We start from the raw sequence: 14,934 nt of genomic DNA, 5'->3' as shown, positions 1-14,934 counted from the left end.
CGGACAAGAAATCAATTCGTGTCTTCCGTAAACGCTGGTTCAACAAATACCGTCCACTCTGTAGTCTCCTCTCTACTGTTCGTGGTGTGACTCCCTGCAATGCAGACAGAAGGGGCGAGAGAGAGTCTCTCTTTTCGTCTATAATGAAGTTTCTGGCCCGGAAAAGAAAGCGAACAAAACTCACGAGCCCCAATAAGAACATCTTCACACGCAGGTTGCCACACACTCTCCTCTCTACAGATTTTCATACATGTGCATATATGTATATATATATATACATAGAAAGAGATAGAAAGAGAGAGTCCAGTAGGGTGACATTGAAATCTCAGAAGTTTAAGATACAGCCGTGCTACTCGAGTGTCATTTCCGCAGTTCAACCGTGTCGTTCATTCCCCTCGTGAAGGTCTATCGGTATGACCGACCGCCACGTTGGGCGTTGCGACCGACATTTCTCGCTTGCTTTTACTTTTCTACACATCCGGCTTACCCCACTGTTGTTGTTTCATATTCATCGAGCGAAAACTTGAGTACTCTCCTCTCGGTCTTCCTCCGCCGTTTGCGGGAACTCCGCGTTTCTCGTTTGTCTGTGTGCTGCCGCCGCAGCCACTTTACCTGTTTTCAGTTGAAGCTCACGAATGCAATACGCTCTCGTTAAATTCGTTTCTCAAGTCATGGAGAAAGAAATTCAGTTTCCAACGGTTTATTCGCAGATTTCAGTTCCCAAGTGGCACTGGAAACTTGTGTCTAGTTCGCTTGGGGAGGCTGGAGGTTGCAGAGCGCTCCTCACAGAAAGCAACTTGCACTCTCTGTTTGAAATAAGAGAGCAGCGAAACGGGGAAGCAAGAAAAGAGCACTGTGCAAAGAAATCCAATATTTTTAACGTGGAAGCAAGAGGGAAAAGACCCGAACTTCAACTCTAAACCCATACCAGCAAGAGGCTCGAGCGGAGAGCGTAGCCGCTGTGGAATCCCCTTGCTGTCGTGGGATATTTAAATCCACCACTTTTAGCTGTTCTGAGCACTCCAGAGGACTACGCTGGTTCTGAGGCGAAGTTCCTGTGCCGGTTGGGTAGAAATGACAGGTTCTGTGCAGGCAACTCAAAGCGTCTGTTCTGAAAACTCGGTTGGGACCTACGGCGGACAGCGTCGAGTATCTTCAAGAGACACGCGAGTCGGAGGCGGCTTCCACGCTTCCTCACCTTTTCCCTAGACCCTGGCTCGCTTGTTTCACAGGTAAAGATCCGCTAACTGGGGACCCTAGAATTCAGGAGGATACATGCAGACGCGAATAGTGGTTTAGTGACTGGTAATGCGATCACGTTCGGACTCTTCCAACTCCTGCGCTCTACAGAGTTAAAGGTACACAGAGTAGACATGACCACACGCTCGTTTTTACTACACTTGGTAACGCGATCTTAACCATTAAGAGCTTCTGTCTGGAAACTGGCGAGAACATCGTGAGAAACGGTGTTGACATTTGACAACCTGAAACCAGAGGACGTGAAGAGCCATGGCTCTTAGCAAGAGCCGCAGCGACAAGATGCGCTTCTGCACTTGTGTATGGCTTCTTATCGACACATCGAGTCTACGGTTGATGGTTTCGAGAAGCCTCTCGAGATGCAACGACATCGATGCACATCCTTGTACACGGCTTGGCCAGCCGAACGCCACAGAAAAAAGCGTGTATGGTGTTCGAAGTGTGTACGTGTATCAACAAAGAAATCGAAGTTTTCAGATGCAGTTCTCTCTACAGTTGATGAGCAAACTGATGTCGGTCCACTGCGCAGGGAGACAGACATGTTAACGAACTGCGACAGGTCCTCCCTCTCAGACCCAGTAAAAGCCGGCCGGGATAGGGGGATACCCAGGAGTTTCAAGGGGGGCGCTGCAACTGCGGAAGGCGGTCCGCGTAGTCACTCTGAGGCATCAGGGACGAGGACCGAGACTCGTCCACTCACAAAGGTCTCCAAGACGCATTGACTAATAATCGTGTCTTTCCTAACCAAGAGAAACTCCAAAGAAATGTGAATCTCTCTACGTAACGACCTGTCCTCCCCGGCTGTCTTCCACCCTAACGTGTGTTCGTGCTGGATCGCGCGCTCCGTTGTTCTGGCAGTGCCGGGCCCCAGACAGTGTCCTTCGTCCTTCCAGACAATTTTTAAGTTTTCCAGTGACCTCGACACAGAAAACATCTTCGCCTGTGTTTAGTTGATCCTACACTTCCTTTTCCTCCCTCACACGCCGAATAATTGCCCAGCGCCACGCGGCGCGGTCACTGTTCCGCGACACCGAGCGTCCTGCCAGGCACAGAAGCAGCCCGTTGTCGGATCTTGCCAGCGTTTACCGTCGCTGCACAGCCTAGCAAAGCCGCAAAGCCACGCTTTGAATCCTTTCTTGATTTGCGCCTCTGCACGGCGAGAGATAAAGCTGACAGCGCTCTATTGCACCGTTTTCGCGATTGAGAACGCGTCCGGCAGGTTGTTCCGCAGAGTCAAAAACGCGGCGGTTCGCCCGCCTTCCTTTCCGCGCCGCTCGTCCAGCCGCAACTTTTCGCCGTTGGTTCGCGAGAAAGGTCGAATTCCCAAAAGGATTTTCACCCGAGGGGAAATCCCCGATAACACATGAAAAGCGAAAGAGCGACACCGCGGGAGACTTGGGGGCTGGACGTAGAGTTCCGTGGCTGTTTGTCGGGTGTATGTACACGCCGTCGGTTCGACAGGAAATGGAATCGAGGCGCGGAGGGGATTTTTCCAGCTCTTTCCACTCTCTTTCATTTGCTATTTCGAGCGGCGCCATGTAGCATCGAGTGTGCTGCTGAGTTCCTCTCCGAAACCCGACCCGTTCAACCTCTCCACTGCCTTGGCTTTCTCCACAGACCACGGCGAAGCGACGAGGCCGGCGAACCTGAGCGAGGCGCACTTTCACGCGACGGGCTTCCGGAAGAAATGCACATTTCCTCCGGACTCCGCCCTTCCACGTCGTCCCTTTGGTCGCTCGGAAGTCGCGACTCTTCGCTCGCCGACGACCGCGGCCTGTGCAACTCTGCCGGTTTTTCTGAGGCCAGTGCCCATAGTTTTGCCGCGAGACGACACATACGTAGGAGCAGACCCGTTCTACGTCGTCATGCGCATCACTCTCCCCTCAAAAAATGTGTGCAGATAAATGCACTTGGTGGGAAAGTGACTTTTGATGAGAGGCCTTTCGTCGGGTTCGTGGGTTCTTTTTGAGCGTGTACGCCCCCTTGGCAGTCGATGCTTCGTTCGAGTCCACTACCAGGTGACATTGCTGGATTGCTGGATGTGACTTGCAGGACGGGACCTCCTGAAAAGTGTATGCACACTGCAAGTGAACGTACGCTGGCGTCAGGGAGAGTGCGCAGAGGGCATTGCTACATCGGATAGTTCCGTTCTGCGTTGATGTTTGTCACATCTCAAGACAGCGAAAGATGCAACAAAGCTTCGTGTTCATTCTCTTTTATCCGCAACCAACGGAAGGGAGTGGCAGACAGGATGTTCGTTCTCCAAAGGGGCGGCTAGCAGCTCTCCCGCCAGCCCCATCCTGCAGCGTCTATCGTCACTCTGCGACCTCTGCTCGCCGGCTCGTCCCTCCGTTCCCCGTCTCTGCCCTGCCTCTTCGCGCTCTGCGGTCTCCTCCACGCTCTTGACACTTGCCTCTGTCTTCTTGCCCTCTCCTCTTCTCGTTACCGCGTTCTGTTTCTCTGCCGCGCTTCTGTTGTGTCTCTCTTGCCTGGCTCCGTTTGCGGCTGCTGCCGGGACGAAGCCTCTTTCTGGGGGTTTGCAGACTCTTAACATTTCCTTTTTATTTCGAAGTTTTGTTTTAGCTCTTTGCCTTCAAGCTGAAACAGGCGTTTTAGGCGTTCGTGAAGAACCCTTCGCTAGCCGTCCTTGCTCCAGCCGCAGAGAAGGAAGGAAAACGACGGGGCACTGAGAGACGCCAGACTGTGTGCGACTGCTGCTTGAAGATTGCCGATGAAGAACTCCAGACTCTTGTCTCTTCGATCTCCCCTCCGCTCGCACTCGCCCGCAGCGCGCGTCTTCCTCGTGCGGACAAGGTTGAAGGACTGGCGTCACTTGCGCGTGGCTGTTCCGCCTCCACGGTCCCGCGTCCGCTGACTCTTGCATGCAGACTGCGGCGCCGCCTGTCTGGGAATACGAGGTTCGGGGTGCATGAACATTTGCTAGTTCACCAGTCACTCTAAGAAGCCCTGCCGACCTACCTGGACACCCGCAAGAAAATGACGCGCGACGACCGCGCCCGCACCCGCGCGCGCCAACCTCAAAACGGCGGCCTCTCTCATCGCTTCGTCTCTTCTGCTTCGTCTCCTGAACATTGGAGGAATTTGATGCCTCTACGACGAGAACGAGGAGAAATGAATGCTTATGCCTGGGATGCTCTAGAGAGACATGGACCGACACCTGCACCACCTTCCCGCATCTTTCCTTCCTCTTCTTCATTTAGTTCTTCTTCTCTCCCTCCTTCTTCAGTTTCTCCTTCTGTTTCGTCTTCTCAGTATTCTTCTCTCCTTGCCTCATCTCTGCCTTCGTCGACAACTGATCGTTCTTCGCACTCTGCCGCTGCTGCACTTCCAACCTCCCTTGCATCTTCCTCTCCTTGCTCATCTCCTTCATCGTCTTCCTTGGCTTCCTCTTCTTCCTCTTCTTCCTCTTCTTCCTCTTCTTCCTCTTGCTCTTCTTCCTCTTGCTCTTTTTCTTCTTCATCTTCTTGTTCCTCTTCCTGGTCTTTCCCTTATGCGACCCCTTCGGAGTCGTCTGCGTTTCCTTCGCTGTCTTCGCAGCGTGCGAGGGAGTTTTCCTTTGTGTCTTTCATGGACGATTTGCTCGCCACCTGGGCGGGCGACGGCGCGGACTCCCCAGTTGCATGCAGTCCGGGCGCGTGGCGCCAGAGCGAAGAGCGGGGGACAGTCAGGTCTTGCGTTACAAGTCTCTCCCGACCTGGTCTCTGGTCACCGCAAACTGTCTCGGCCAACGCACACCTCGCGGCCCTCGACTCTTTTTCTCTACGAATGACAGGCGCAGATGATTCAGAGAAACACCCTGTTTCGCCACAGAGAAACTCTCTCCCTCAGGCCTCCCCTCGCGAAGCTTCATCCGCTTCTTCCTCTGCTTTTTCTTCATCATCTTCTTCGTCCTCTTCTTCCTCGTCTAATGCTGCTTCTCATTCTTCTCCGTCTCACGACCGTTGGGGTGTCTCTCTGGGTTTTTTACACGGGGCTTCGGTGTCCCCTTTGCCGCCTGAGTCTCTTCGTGCAGTGTCTCCTCTGCGGCTCGGTCCGTTGCTGGACTCTCTTCAAGGCAGTCGCAGAAGTTGGGGTGTCTCGAGTGGGCGGCAGTCGCTGTCGCCTTTCTGTTCTGCGTCGTCTCCTGAGGGCCTTTCCTCGCCCCAGTCCTCTTGCCTCCCTTCGTCTTTCCGCGGTGTCTCACCGCCCCGGCTTCCCTCCTTCTCGGCACCTCATTCTCCGCCGCTGCGCGGCTTTCAGGCTTCCTCGTCTGCCTCCTCCCCTGCGTCTCTCGCGTGGCTGGTGGGCTCCGACCCCGGCACTCTGCGAAATGCGGCCTTCCTCTCGCCTTGCCAGATTGTCTCCGGCGGTTCAGAACAAAGCGCGAACTGCTTCCTCGGACCCGCGGAGCAAAGAGAGACGCGCTCTCTGCATGCCAGCTTTGGCCAGCGCGGGCGCGAGTTCTCGCCGCGACCTGTCTCCTCCGCGTCCGCCCCGAGTGGCCTCGCCCCAGGCCTCGTCGCAGGCCTCGTCGCAGGCGTTGCTCCTGGGGTTCCGGGAGAGGGGAGGTGGAGCGCGAGGGAGGACACAGACTTTGACGAGGACGGGAGCGTCTTTTCGATGACGGATTCGCAGTACGCTCTTCGGCTTTTCATCCCTGTCGACATTCCTCGGATGGTAAACCTGGAGAGGATCTTTCGGGCCTTCCATGCCAGGACTCCGTCGACCACCTGCTCCTCGCGCTCCTCACAGGTGTCTCCTGGAGACAGCGGAGATAGACCCGACTGGCTCCGTCGAGAACCTGTGGGGCTCGGCTGGGGCCTCGTCCGCGGACCTATCAGAAACGCCCAGGAGTTGTTTGCCGCTCTGGAACGCTGCCCGACGTCCAGAGACTTCGACAGCGACGCACCCGAGACGGAGAGTGAAGGAGTCAGTGGAGCAGAGGCGCGGAGCGCCCGAAGAGACAGCGAGGGTGGAGAGAGACGCGACCTGCGCTTCTGCACGTGGAGCGACGAAGCAGGAGGAGACAGCGGGGCAGACTCGCCGACGAGCCGGCCGTGGCGAAGGGCGACGGTCCCGCCTGCGGACTTCGAGCGAGACTCGGGGTGGAGAGCCAATGGAGATAGGAGACGGAGACTCCAAGAGAGAGACAGCAACTGGAGACATGAAGAGGGTGACTGGAGGTTGAGACACGGAGGGGGTGACTGGAGATTAAGAGACGAAGGGGATGACTGGAGGTTGAGACAAGAAGCTGACAGGGCGTGGAGAGGCGATGGAGACAGTTGGAGGAGACACAGTGTAGACAGGAGATACAGGCCCGACGGAGACAGTTGGAGGAGACACAGTGCAGACAGAGGATCGAGACACGAAGGAGGCTGGAGGTTGAGACAGGACGGAGACAGTTGGCAGAGACCCGGTGGAGACGAGGGAATGAGACATGACGGAGACTGGAGGTTGAGAAACGAAGATGCCAAGAGGTGGAGACCAGAAGAAGACAGGGGGTGGAGACTCAGAGACAGAGAGGCCCGCGATGCTGCGCGAGAGCCACCGTTCCAAGAGAGGCTCGTGGAGGCAACGGGGTGTCCTGCCCCACACAGAGAGACGCGTGTGTCGCGCCCGAATGGAGATTCCGACGGAGACAGATGTCTCCTGCGTCTCGGGAAGGACCCCGCGTGGCGAGGCAGGAGACAGTTGGGCGGAGAGCTCGAGAGAGACAGTCCCCGAGAGAGTCGCGAGGAAGGAATGACCGAAGAGAGAATGGGGCGACCAGGTGTCGAGAGCGAGAGAGACGGAGGCATCAGCCCCCAAAAAGAGACAAAAGGCATTGAGGACGGCTCGCGTTTCTCCTCTCCCTCGCAGCCTGTTTCCTCTGGATGTGTGTCTCGTGGCGCCTCAGATGAAAGGCGCCTCCTCGGCGCCCCGCCGTACCTGAGAGGACGAGAACAGGACCTCGGGGGACCCGCGAATGAGACGGACAGACAAGGGCGTCTGGAGCAAGGCCTCTCCCTAGGAGAGAGGACATCGACGCTGGACTTCACGGCGGCAAACCGTCTGTCTCCGCTTCTCCCTCCATCCGTCTTCGTCGGAGACTGCAGCACGAGCAGGAGTTTGGGAGGGCCGCCATCGGGGAATAGAGAGTCCATATCTGCTGCTGCGACTCCGGAACTCGAGGCGCCGACCGCGTCGCAACTCGATGGCCACCAAGCGTCCCCACAATGGTTGCCTTCTCGTCCATGGTTGGACGTTTCTCGGGATCCTGACTCGCAACCGGCTGAGACCCTGCCCCGAGAACTGATGTTTCTCCCGCTGCCCTCTTGCGTCGCACTGCCTGTCTACACAGTGTCTTCGACCTCGCCATCTTCGCCGTCTTCTTCTTATCACGTGGTGGCGCCGTCTCCTGTCTCTTACCTTTCCCTCCCGCTACAGTGGGCCTTTGCTCCCGGTCCTGGGAGGGCCTCTCACGGCTCCTCGGCCTCCCTACTCCCTGCGCTGTCTCCACTGTCTCTTGCGCATGCACACTCGATCCCCGCCCAAGTGCAGACCCTCCAGCAGCCCTCCTGTGCCCTCGCCTCGCCTCAGCCGAGCTTCGCGTCGTGGTCGCACATGGGCGCCTCGGCGGACGTTGCCTCTGTGCTTCCTGTCGCCTCGGATGCGCCGTCTGCGGGGTATGCGGTGTATCCTCAGGCGACGCCTGGCCTGTATTGCCGTGTTCCTTATTCTCAGCTGAATTCGCAGCTGCATGATTCCTCTGGTAGACCAGCGGTGTCCTCCTCGCTGTCGAAAGGGGAAACAAATCTCCATTCGGATTCGTTTCAATCGACTGCTGAAATGCGAGTCCCTTCTCTCCCTCACTCGTGCGCCTCGTCATTCTCCTCTTCCTCCTCTTCCTCTTCTTCTGCCTCTGCCTCCTTCGCTTCCTCCTCTTCCTCATCTCCCTCTTCTTCTGCCTCTGCCTCCTCCTCTTCCTCCTCTCCCTCCTCTCCCTCTTCTTCTGCCTCTGCCTCCTTCGCTTCCTCCTCTGCCTCCTTCGCTTCCTCCTCTTCCTCCTCTTCCTCTTCCGCGTCTTCTTCCTCCGTGCATCCGTTGCTGCTTCTGCGTTCTTTGCGTGTGTCGGCGTCTCCGCCGGCGTCTGAGGTCCGCTCTGTGGTCTCGGGGTCTTCGTCTGTGACTTTGTTTCATGCAGGTCGCGAGCGGCTTTTCTCTGACGAGCGCGAAGAGTCGCGTCTCTCAGCGGACGAGTGCCACTGGCGTCCAAGTCTCCTTGCGTTCCAGCGCTCGGTCTCCGCGCCGACCCAGGAGTCGAAGTTGCCTCTCGACAGACGCCCGCAGTCGCCGCGGAGCTGCTGTGGGGCGCCCGAGCGAGAGCCGCGCAGAAGGTGGATGCTGTCACCGCCGTTCTTCTTCTCGCCGATGCTTCACTCGCGTCACCTCGCCTCCTTCTGCCGAGATGACGAAGATGCAACAGACAAAGGAAGCGACGATGGTTCCGCCTTCGAGAAGGACAAGCCAAGTTTACGAGGTCTAGCGACGCTCGACCTGTCGTGTCTTTCTCGTCCTGACCAGGCCAGTGTGCCTGGAGAAGAACGCGGGGACGGCACCCATGCACGACAGCTTCCTGAAAGAGTCGCTTCCTGTGCCTCCAAGGGATCGCGCTCAGCGACTCCCCAGTCGCGGCGGCAGGCGTTGGCGGAAGAGCCGGCCGCCGCTCGGGTGTATGGACAGCCGGCGGGGCGAGGCGGCATCCTTGTGTCGGGCGCCTCTCAGGGCCAGCGTGTGAGCGACTCGGATTCTGTTTCTACACGGGAAGCGAGGGAGGCGACGCCGAGAGCGCGGTGTCCAGAGGGACGAGGGGGAGCTGCTGGCTTGAGGGAAGGAAGCGACAAGAACGAAGAGGAGACAGGTTCGGAAAGGCGAAACGAGGGTGGCGCCGAGGGACTGGAGAGAGACACCGAGATCCGGGAAGAAGAGGAGAGAAACGAAAGATTAGGGACCCCTTTCAGTTCCGATCAGCCCTCATGGAACAGGACTGTGTTCCTCTTCTTTCGTCCAATGTCTCCCTACCCTGTCACATGCCGCTCTGCTTCATCGCATGCCATGGGCGCTTCTGTGGCGGTCGCATCTTTCAGCTCGCACTCCTCTTCTTCGTTCCGGCCGCCTTTCGCTCCTCTGCCTTCTGCTGCGCGTCTCACCTGCAGGCCTGAAGGCGCCGGCGGAGACGCGAGTCTCGCGGCCAGCGCCTCCGTCCGAGTTGGCTTTTCGGGTGCAGTCGTGGAACCTCACGGCTGCGGCGAAGCGATGGAGACACGGCGCGAGTGCAACCACGAAGGAAAGGTCGGCGTCAGAAGAAGCGAGCAAGGGAGAGGAGACAGAGGACACTGGCCAAGGAGCAGAGACAACTCAGGCTGCGAGGAGCTGTTGAGAGACAGAGAAGAAGAAGAAGCGGCGAGCGATTCAAGAACAGCAAAAGAAGACGCACGCGACCCGATACACGAGGACGAACGACTCGGCGGAGACACCCGCCTCAGCGCGAGTCGCGCCGCGGCACGTGACTGCGACGAAGAACAAGAGAGAGAACAAGGAAGACAACAAGAGAGAGAACAAGGAAGAGAACAAGAGAGAGAACAAGAGAGAGAACAAGGAAGAGAACAAGAGAGAGAACAAGGAAGAGAACAAGAGAGAGAACAAGGAAGAGAACAAGAGAGAGAACAAGGAAGAGAACAAGAGAGAGAACAAGGAAGAGAACAAGAGAGAGAAGGGAGAGAACAAGAGAGAGAACAAGAAGGAGAACAAGAGGAAGAACAGTGGCCTGTGGATCGGGACGAAAGGAGAGGGATGCGCGACTGCGAGGATGTTGGAACGCCTCGGAGCTGCAGAGAAGCCAGCGTGACGCGAAGGAGAGCAAGCGCATGCGGCAACGCGAGACAGTCAACTCATCCACGACGGGAGCGGCGCATTGCAGCCTTCGAGGCAGGCCCGAGCGGCATGTTGATTCGCAGCACGCGAGAACTCGACCGGAGAGTCAGTGACATTCTGAGAGCCGCCGGCGTCGGCCAGCCTCACGGGTCTAGTTTCAACCGCTCATCTGACGTCTCGTCTTCTTCGTTTTCCTCGTCTTCTTTGTTGTCTCCTTGGCATGTGCGTAGGGGTCGCCTTTCGCAGATTGTGAGACAAGAGCTCTCTCCGCCGTCTTTGCGAGAGGGCGAGCGAGACGGAGACCGAGAGGGAGAGCAGCCTCGCGAAGACGAGGAGAGGCGGCGCCTGTCGGCTGCGAACGAGACGTTTGTGCCGCGGCTGCTGTTTGTAGGACCGAATTTGAGTTTCGACTCTGACGATGTGACCGACGGCGCCGTCGCATGCGGAGACACGTTTGCCTCGCCCCCAGCCGAGACCCCGCAGGCGCTTGGGTTCCTGGGATGGAGACAGCGGCGCTCCTCGTTCTTTCCGCGAGGCGCGTCTCGCGCGGCCCGTGCTCGGAGACTTGTCGAGCCTCAAGAGACAGTTCCGGAGAGACAGCGCGAGACAGGAGTCGCAAGAGAAGACGAAAGAGAAGACGAAAGAGAAGACGAGAGAGACCTCGAGAGAGAAGACGAAAGAGAAGACGAGAGAGACGACGAGAGAGAAGACGAGAGAGAAGACGAGGAGTCGTGGTCGACGGTGTTGAGTTCGAGTGATGAAGAGCGACTGACAGTATCGATGGCGAGCGTACCGCACGCGTTTCCTTTGCGGCGGCGGTGCAGGAGGCCTGCGTTTTCTCTCTCGTCTGGGGACTCGCAGGACTCGCTGTCAGACTCGAGAGATCAAACAGTGCGCCGGAGTTTTTTGTCGAGGTGGAACGCGTCTTCTGCGCGGGATGCTTCGAGTTCCTGGTCGGCACTCGGGGCAGGCAGTGACTTGCGAACGCTGCGCGCCTTTCTCCGAGGCTCAGCAGCAGGCGACAGTGCCTCCTTGGCGGGAGCCGTTATTCTCCCGAGACGCGATGCCCGGGGGGGGGCGAGGCTGGGGATACGAGGCGGCGGCCTCCTCAGTCGCTCTGCGCCTTCTGCCTCGGAGAGGCTCCTCGCGGTGCCTCTGCGCTTTATCGGAATGCGGCAGATACACCCTGGGTCGAGACGCCTCGCCGCGCGCGTTCCTCCCTCCATTGTAGAAGGTCAAACGCGTACAGACGTCGATCGACCGCCGGCAAGAAGAGCAGAACTCTGGGCGAGAAACAGACTCAGACGGTCCTACGCAGAAGTCGCTGCCGGAGTGCCGCCCCGCCCCGCAGAGGATGCCGTCGCCAGACTCGAGCGGCTCTTCGCCGAGAGACACGAAGAAGATGAAGATGAAGAAAGAGAAGAAGAAAGAGAAGAAGGTGAAGAGGAAGAAAGAGAAGCAGAAGAAGAAGCAAGAGACGAAGAAGTAGTGGAAGAAAGAGCAGAAGAAGACGAAGGAGCGGACGAAGGCCCGAGGACGGGGAGACGAGGCGGGAGACGGCATACCCTCATTTTGAGTCACGCCTTGCCATCGTCCAGGTGGAACCGCCCACAAGGGGAGACACGGAGACGCGCAGAAGGCGAGGGCGAGCTGCGCGCGACCTTCTCGGCGTCTTCGCGAACCGCCTGTCACATGGTCGCCTCTCTCCGCCGATTCGCCAGTGCCCTCGCGCCTGACGCTTCGGCGTATATACGGAGAATCCGGCGCCGAAGACGCCCAGACAGCAGCCAAGAGCCAGGAGAGACGAGAGACGCGTCTGGAGGACGCCGCGTGTCTCGCAGGGAGCAGAGGCCAGACTCCTCCTTTGCTTCGACGTTCAGTGTCTCTTCTGCCTCTTCGCGTTCCTCTGCCGCTTCTTCAACTTCGTCTCCTCCGTCATCTCGGTCTGCGTCGAGGCATGGGAGTCCTAGGGCCGCCGACGGAAGCCTCTTTTCTGCGTTCTCGGAAGAGCGGGAGATGGAGGAAAAAGCTCTTGAGGCTCTTCGCGCGCACACCCGAAAGCTGATGTTTCGCTGGAGGTGGTTGATTGGCCTGAAACAACTTCAGGCGCAGGAGAAGGGAGCAATTGAGGAACGTCAGCGCGAAGAGCAGACTGGAGAGCCGTCGTTCTCGTGGAGGGACGAGGCCGCTGAGGACGCGCGTCTGTGCGGCGACGTGGAAGAAGAGAAGCGCCGCTGGCAGCGGAAGGAAAATCGACTGGCGAGAGTCGAGGACCGACTCGCAGAGGAAAGCAGAGAAGTCCTTCAGTTCTCGCGGTTACTTCCGGACGAGGCTTCAGAGTGAAGGCGCCAGAGGCGAGAGAGAATCCGAGAAAGCGGCAGAAAGAAGATAAGTGAAAGGAGATCAGATCCAAGGATTTAAAAGAAGAAAGGGTGGAAGGAGAAAGGAGATGAGAAGAAAGGTGAGAAGAAAGGAAGGAAAAGAGGAGAAGCAAGGAGAGAGGAGAGCTGTCTCAGCCACCTTGTTTGCACATCGAGGAGTCACTCGCTTTGTCGAGAGGAATACCGAGGAGAGGAAAGGAGAGGATCGAAATTTCTTCAGAGAGAGAAAGAGAGACCAAACAAGCGAGACATCGAGAGGAGAAACCGCGAGACACAGACTGCATGAGATGAGGAGAAGGACAGAAATTTGCCTGTCTCGCTGTCGCTCGCGTAAACAGAGTGTTTCGACAGTACTGCTCGCCCACCTCAGGCGGCATTGCCGTGTTTTGTTTGTCGTTTTCTCTGTGTTTTGGAGGATTTGTTGTGGGAACAGTTTCGATTCGAGCGAGACATTTGGCGGGAAAAGGCGAGGAACTCGTGAGAAGAAGACGAAACCGAAACTGAGATATAGGAGGAGAGAGGGGAAGCAGAGCAGGCTTAAGAAAGGAATAATAAGGCTTGTTATGGAAACCGCGAAACATGTCCGGAGTGAGACGGTGGTGAGGAGACTTGTCAAGACACCGCACTCAGGTGTAGAGACAGCTTGGAGTCGTCGGCTCCTCGAGCGCCCCTTGCGTTTCTAAAACTTTCCGCGTTTCTGAGATTACTCGAAAACATCCACGTTCTCGTCTCTCTCAAGCACACATTGACCAAGAGAGGTACATGCATGCGTATGTGCATGCATCCGTGTGTAAACGACTTCCACAGGCCCAGAAAAGTGCAGACATGGGTGTGTCTAGAGAGTCAAGAAACTTCGTGGCTTTTGTGTCGACCTCTCCATAACTTCAGATCTCTGCAGTTATTCAACGACGTACTCATAAAACGCGCATTTGTATGTTAGTATAGGTATGCAAGTCTCTCTATATATGTATATACACATATATACATATATATATACATATATATACATATACATATATATACATATATATATATATATATATTTCCGTGTGCGGATTCCGGTCCTGTCTCTACTTTGGTCGAGAAAAAAGGAGAAATCGACGAGGGCGGAACGGGATATCGTACGAAGGCGGTGACACGACTCACGCGCCCACCTCTGGGTAAAACAGGTGTACTCCCTCTCTCTGACTACTGTCGCTCTTCTCCTTCCCTCTTGTTCACTCTTGTCTTTTTCTCTCTGCTCCTGCCCTCTTTTCCTTTTTTCTCTCTCGTATTTTCTCCACTCTTCTACTTCTGTTCTTCTCCACAGAAAACGACGGGGAAGCCGCCCGTCAGGCGTCCTGTTGCGCAGCTAACCCACCTGGGAGTCTGTGTTGGACTCCGACTTCTCCAAACTGCTTTCGTCTCTATTATCTACGCAACGTGTAAGGCTGTGAGTATCAGCTTCGTGAAGACGTGGATTCGGATCCTTGACTCTTTCTCTCTTTTCGTGACGTCCAGGAGAGATATTTGCAAACGAGGACATCTCTGTTCTGCTGAGGTTTCTCCACTGAGAACAGAAAGTTCATCTCTTCACACGGAACTCAACGAGAGTCTAGCGCTTCGTCAGAGGCCTCAGAATTTCCCTCACAACACAGACACGGCGAGGTGCGTCAGTCCCCTGCCTCAACAAAGAAAAAGACAGAGAAGAAGACGCTGACGCAAGGAGCACAGGCCTGCGCTCACGAAGACTGGAAGCAGACTTGGAAGAGTGATGAATACCGGAGACTTTGGGGGTGTCACTGTGTAAGTGTACAGAGTGCTTAGTGCATCAAGTTCTCCTGCGCGCTTGACTTTCCTCTGGAAATCTAAACGAGAAACGCTTCCCTGTTAAGTTCCGAGCTCCCAAAGTTCGTTCGTCTGCGAAGACGTCGACAAAGTAAACGTCCTCATGCAGTGGCTACGATTGCTTGAGCGACCAGTCAAAGGGGAACTGTGAAATGCTGCAGAGCATCGAGATCGCGACCGCCATCCACGTACGATTCACAAAGACTCAATAGCGAGCGTACTGGCCTTCGCACTGCAGCCGTTAACGATGTTCGTCTCGTGGAAGCTCTTGGTGTTTTCTACTACTCCCTATACAGACTTCGACAAGGCTTTTTTTTGCGGAGTTCTTCGAGCCATGCACTGAGGGCGAGGAATGTCCGCGGCAGGAGAACGCAAGACGTCGAGACCACCCTCGTTGGAAAAGGAAAAGCCTCAGAAATACAGGGGCAGAGACGAAAAAATCCAATCAATTTTGCTGTGTACACGCACCGCATGTTCGCGGGCGGGCGTTGCACCGCGCTTCGTAGACGGGAGAAAAGTCGCATGCCTCGTCTTTCTCAAAAAGTCGTCGTTTTCT

The 14,934-nt window shown here is 56.4% G+C and overlaps 1 protein-coding gene across 1 annotated transcript; it reads left to right on the top strand.

Moving 5' to 3' along the window:
* Positions 1–2,014: 2,014 nt before the first annotated feature.
* TGME49_234300 (hypothetical protein) lies at positions 2,015–13,247 on the top strand. The gene has a single exon (XM_002368829.2). The coding sequence runs from the start codon at positions 4,255–4,257 to the stop codon at positions 12,511–12,513; it is 8,259 nt and encodes a 2,752-aa protein (XP_002368870.1). The 5' UTR covers positions 2,015–4,254; the 3' UTR covers positions 12,514–13,247.
* Positions 13,248–14,934: the final 1,687 nt, after the last annotated feature.

The sequence above is a fragment of the Toxoplasma gondii genome, chromosome X (assembly GCF_000006565.2).
Source record: "Toxoplasma gondii ME49 chromosome X, whole genome shotgun sequence".
In the NCBI taxonomy this organism is placed as follows: Eukaryota; Apicomplexa; class Conoidasida; order Eucoccidiorida; family Sarcocystidae; genus Toxoplasma; species Toxoplasma gondii.
The sequence above is the reverse complement of the archived record's forward strand: the minus strand, read 5'-3'. Positions and strand labels throughout refer to the sequence as shown.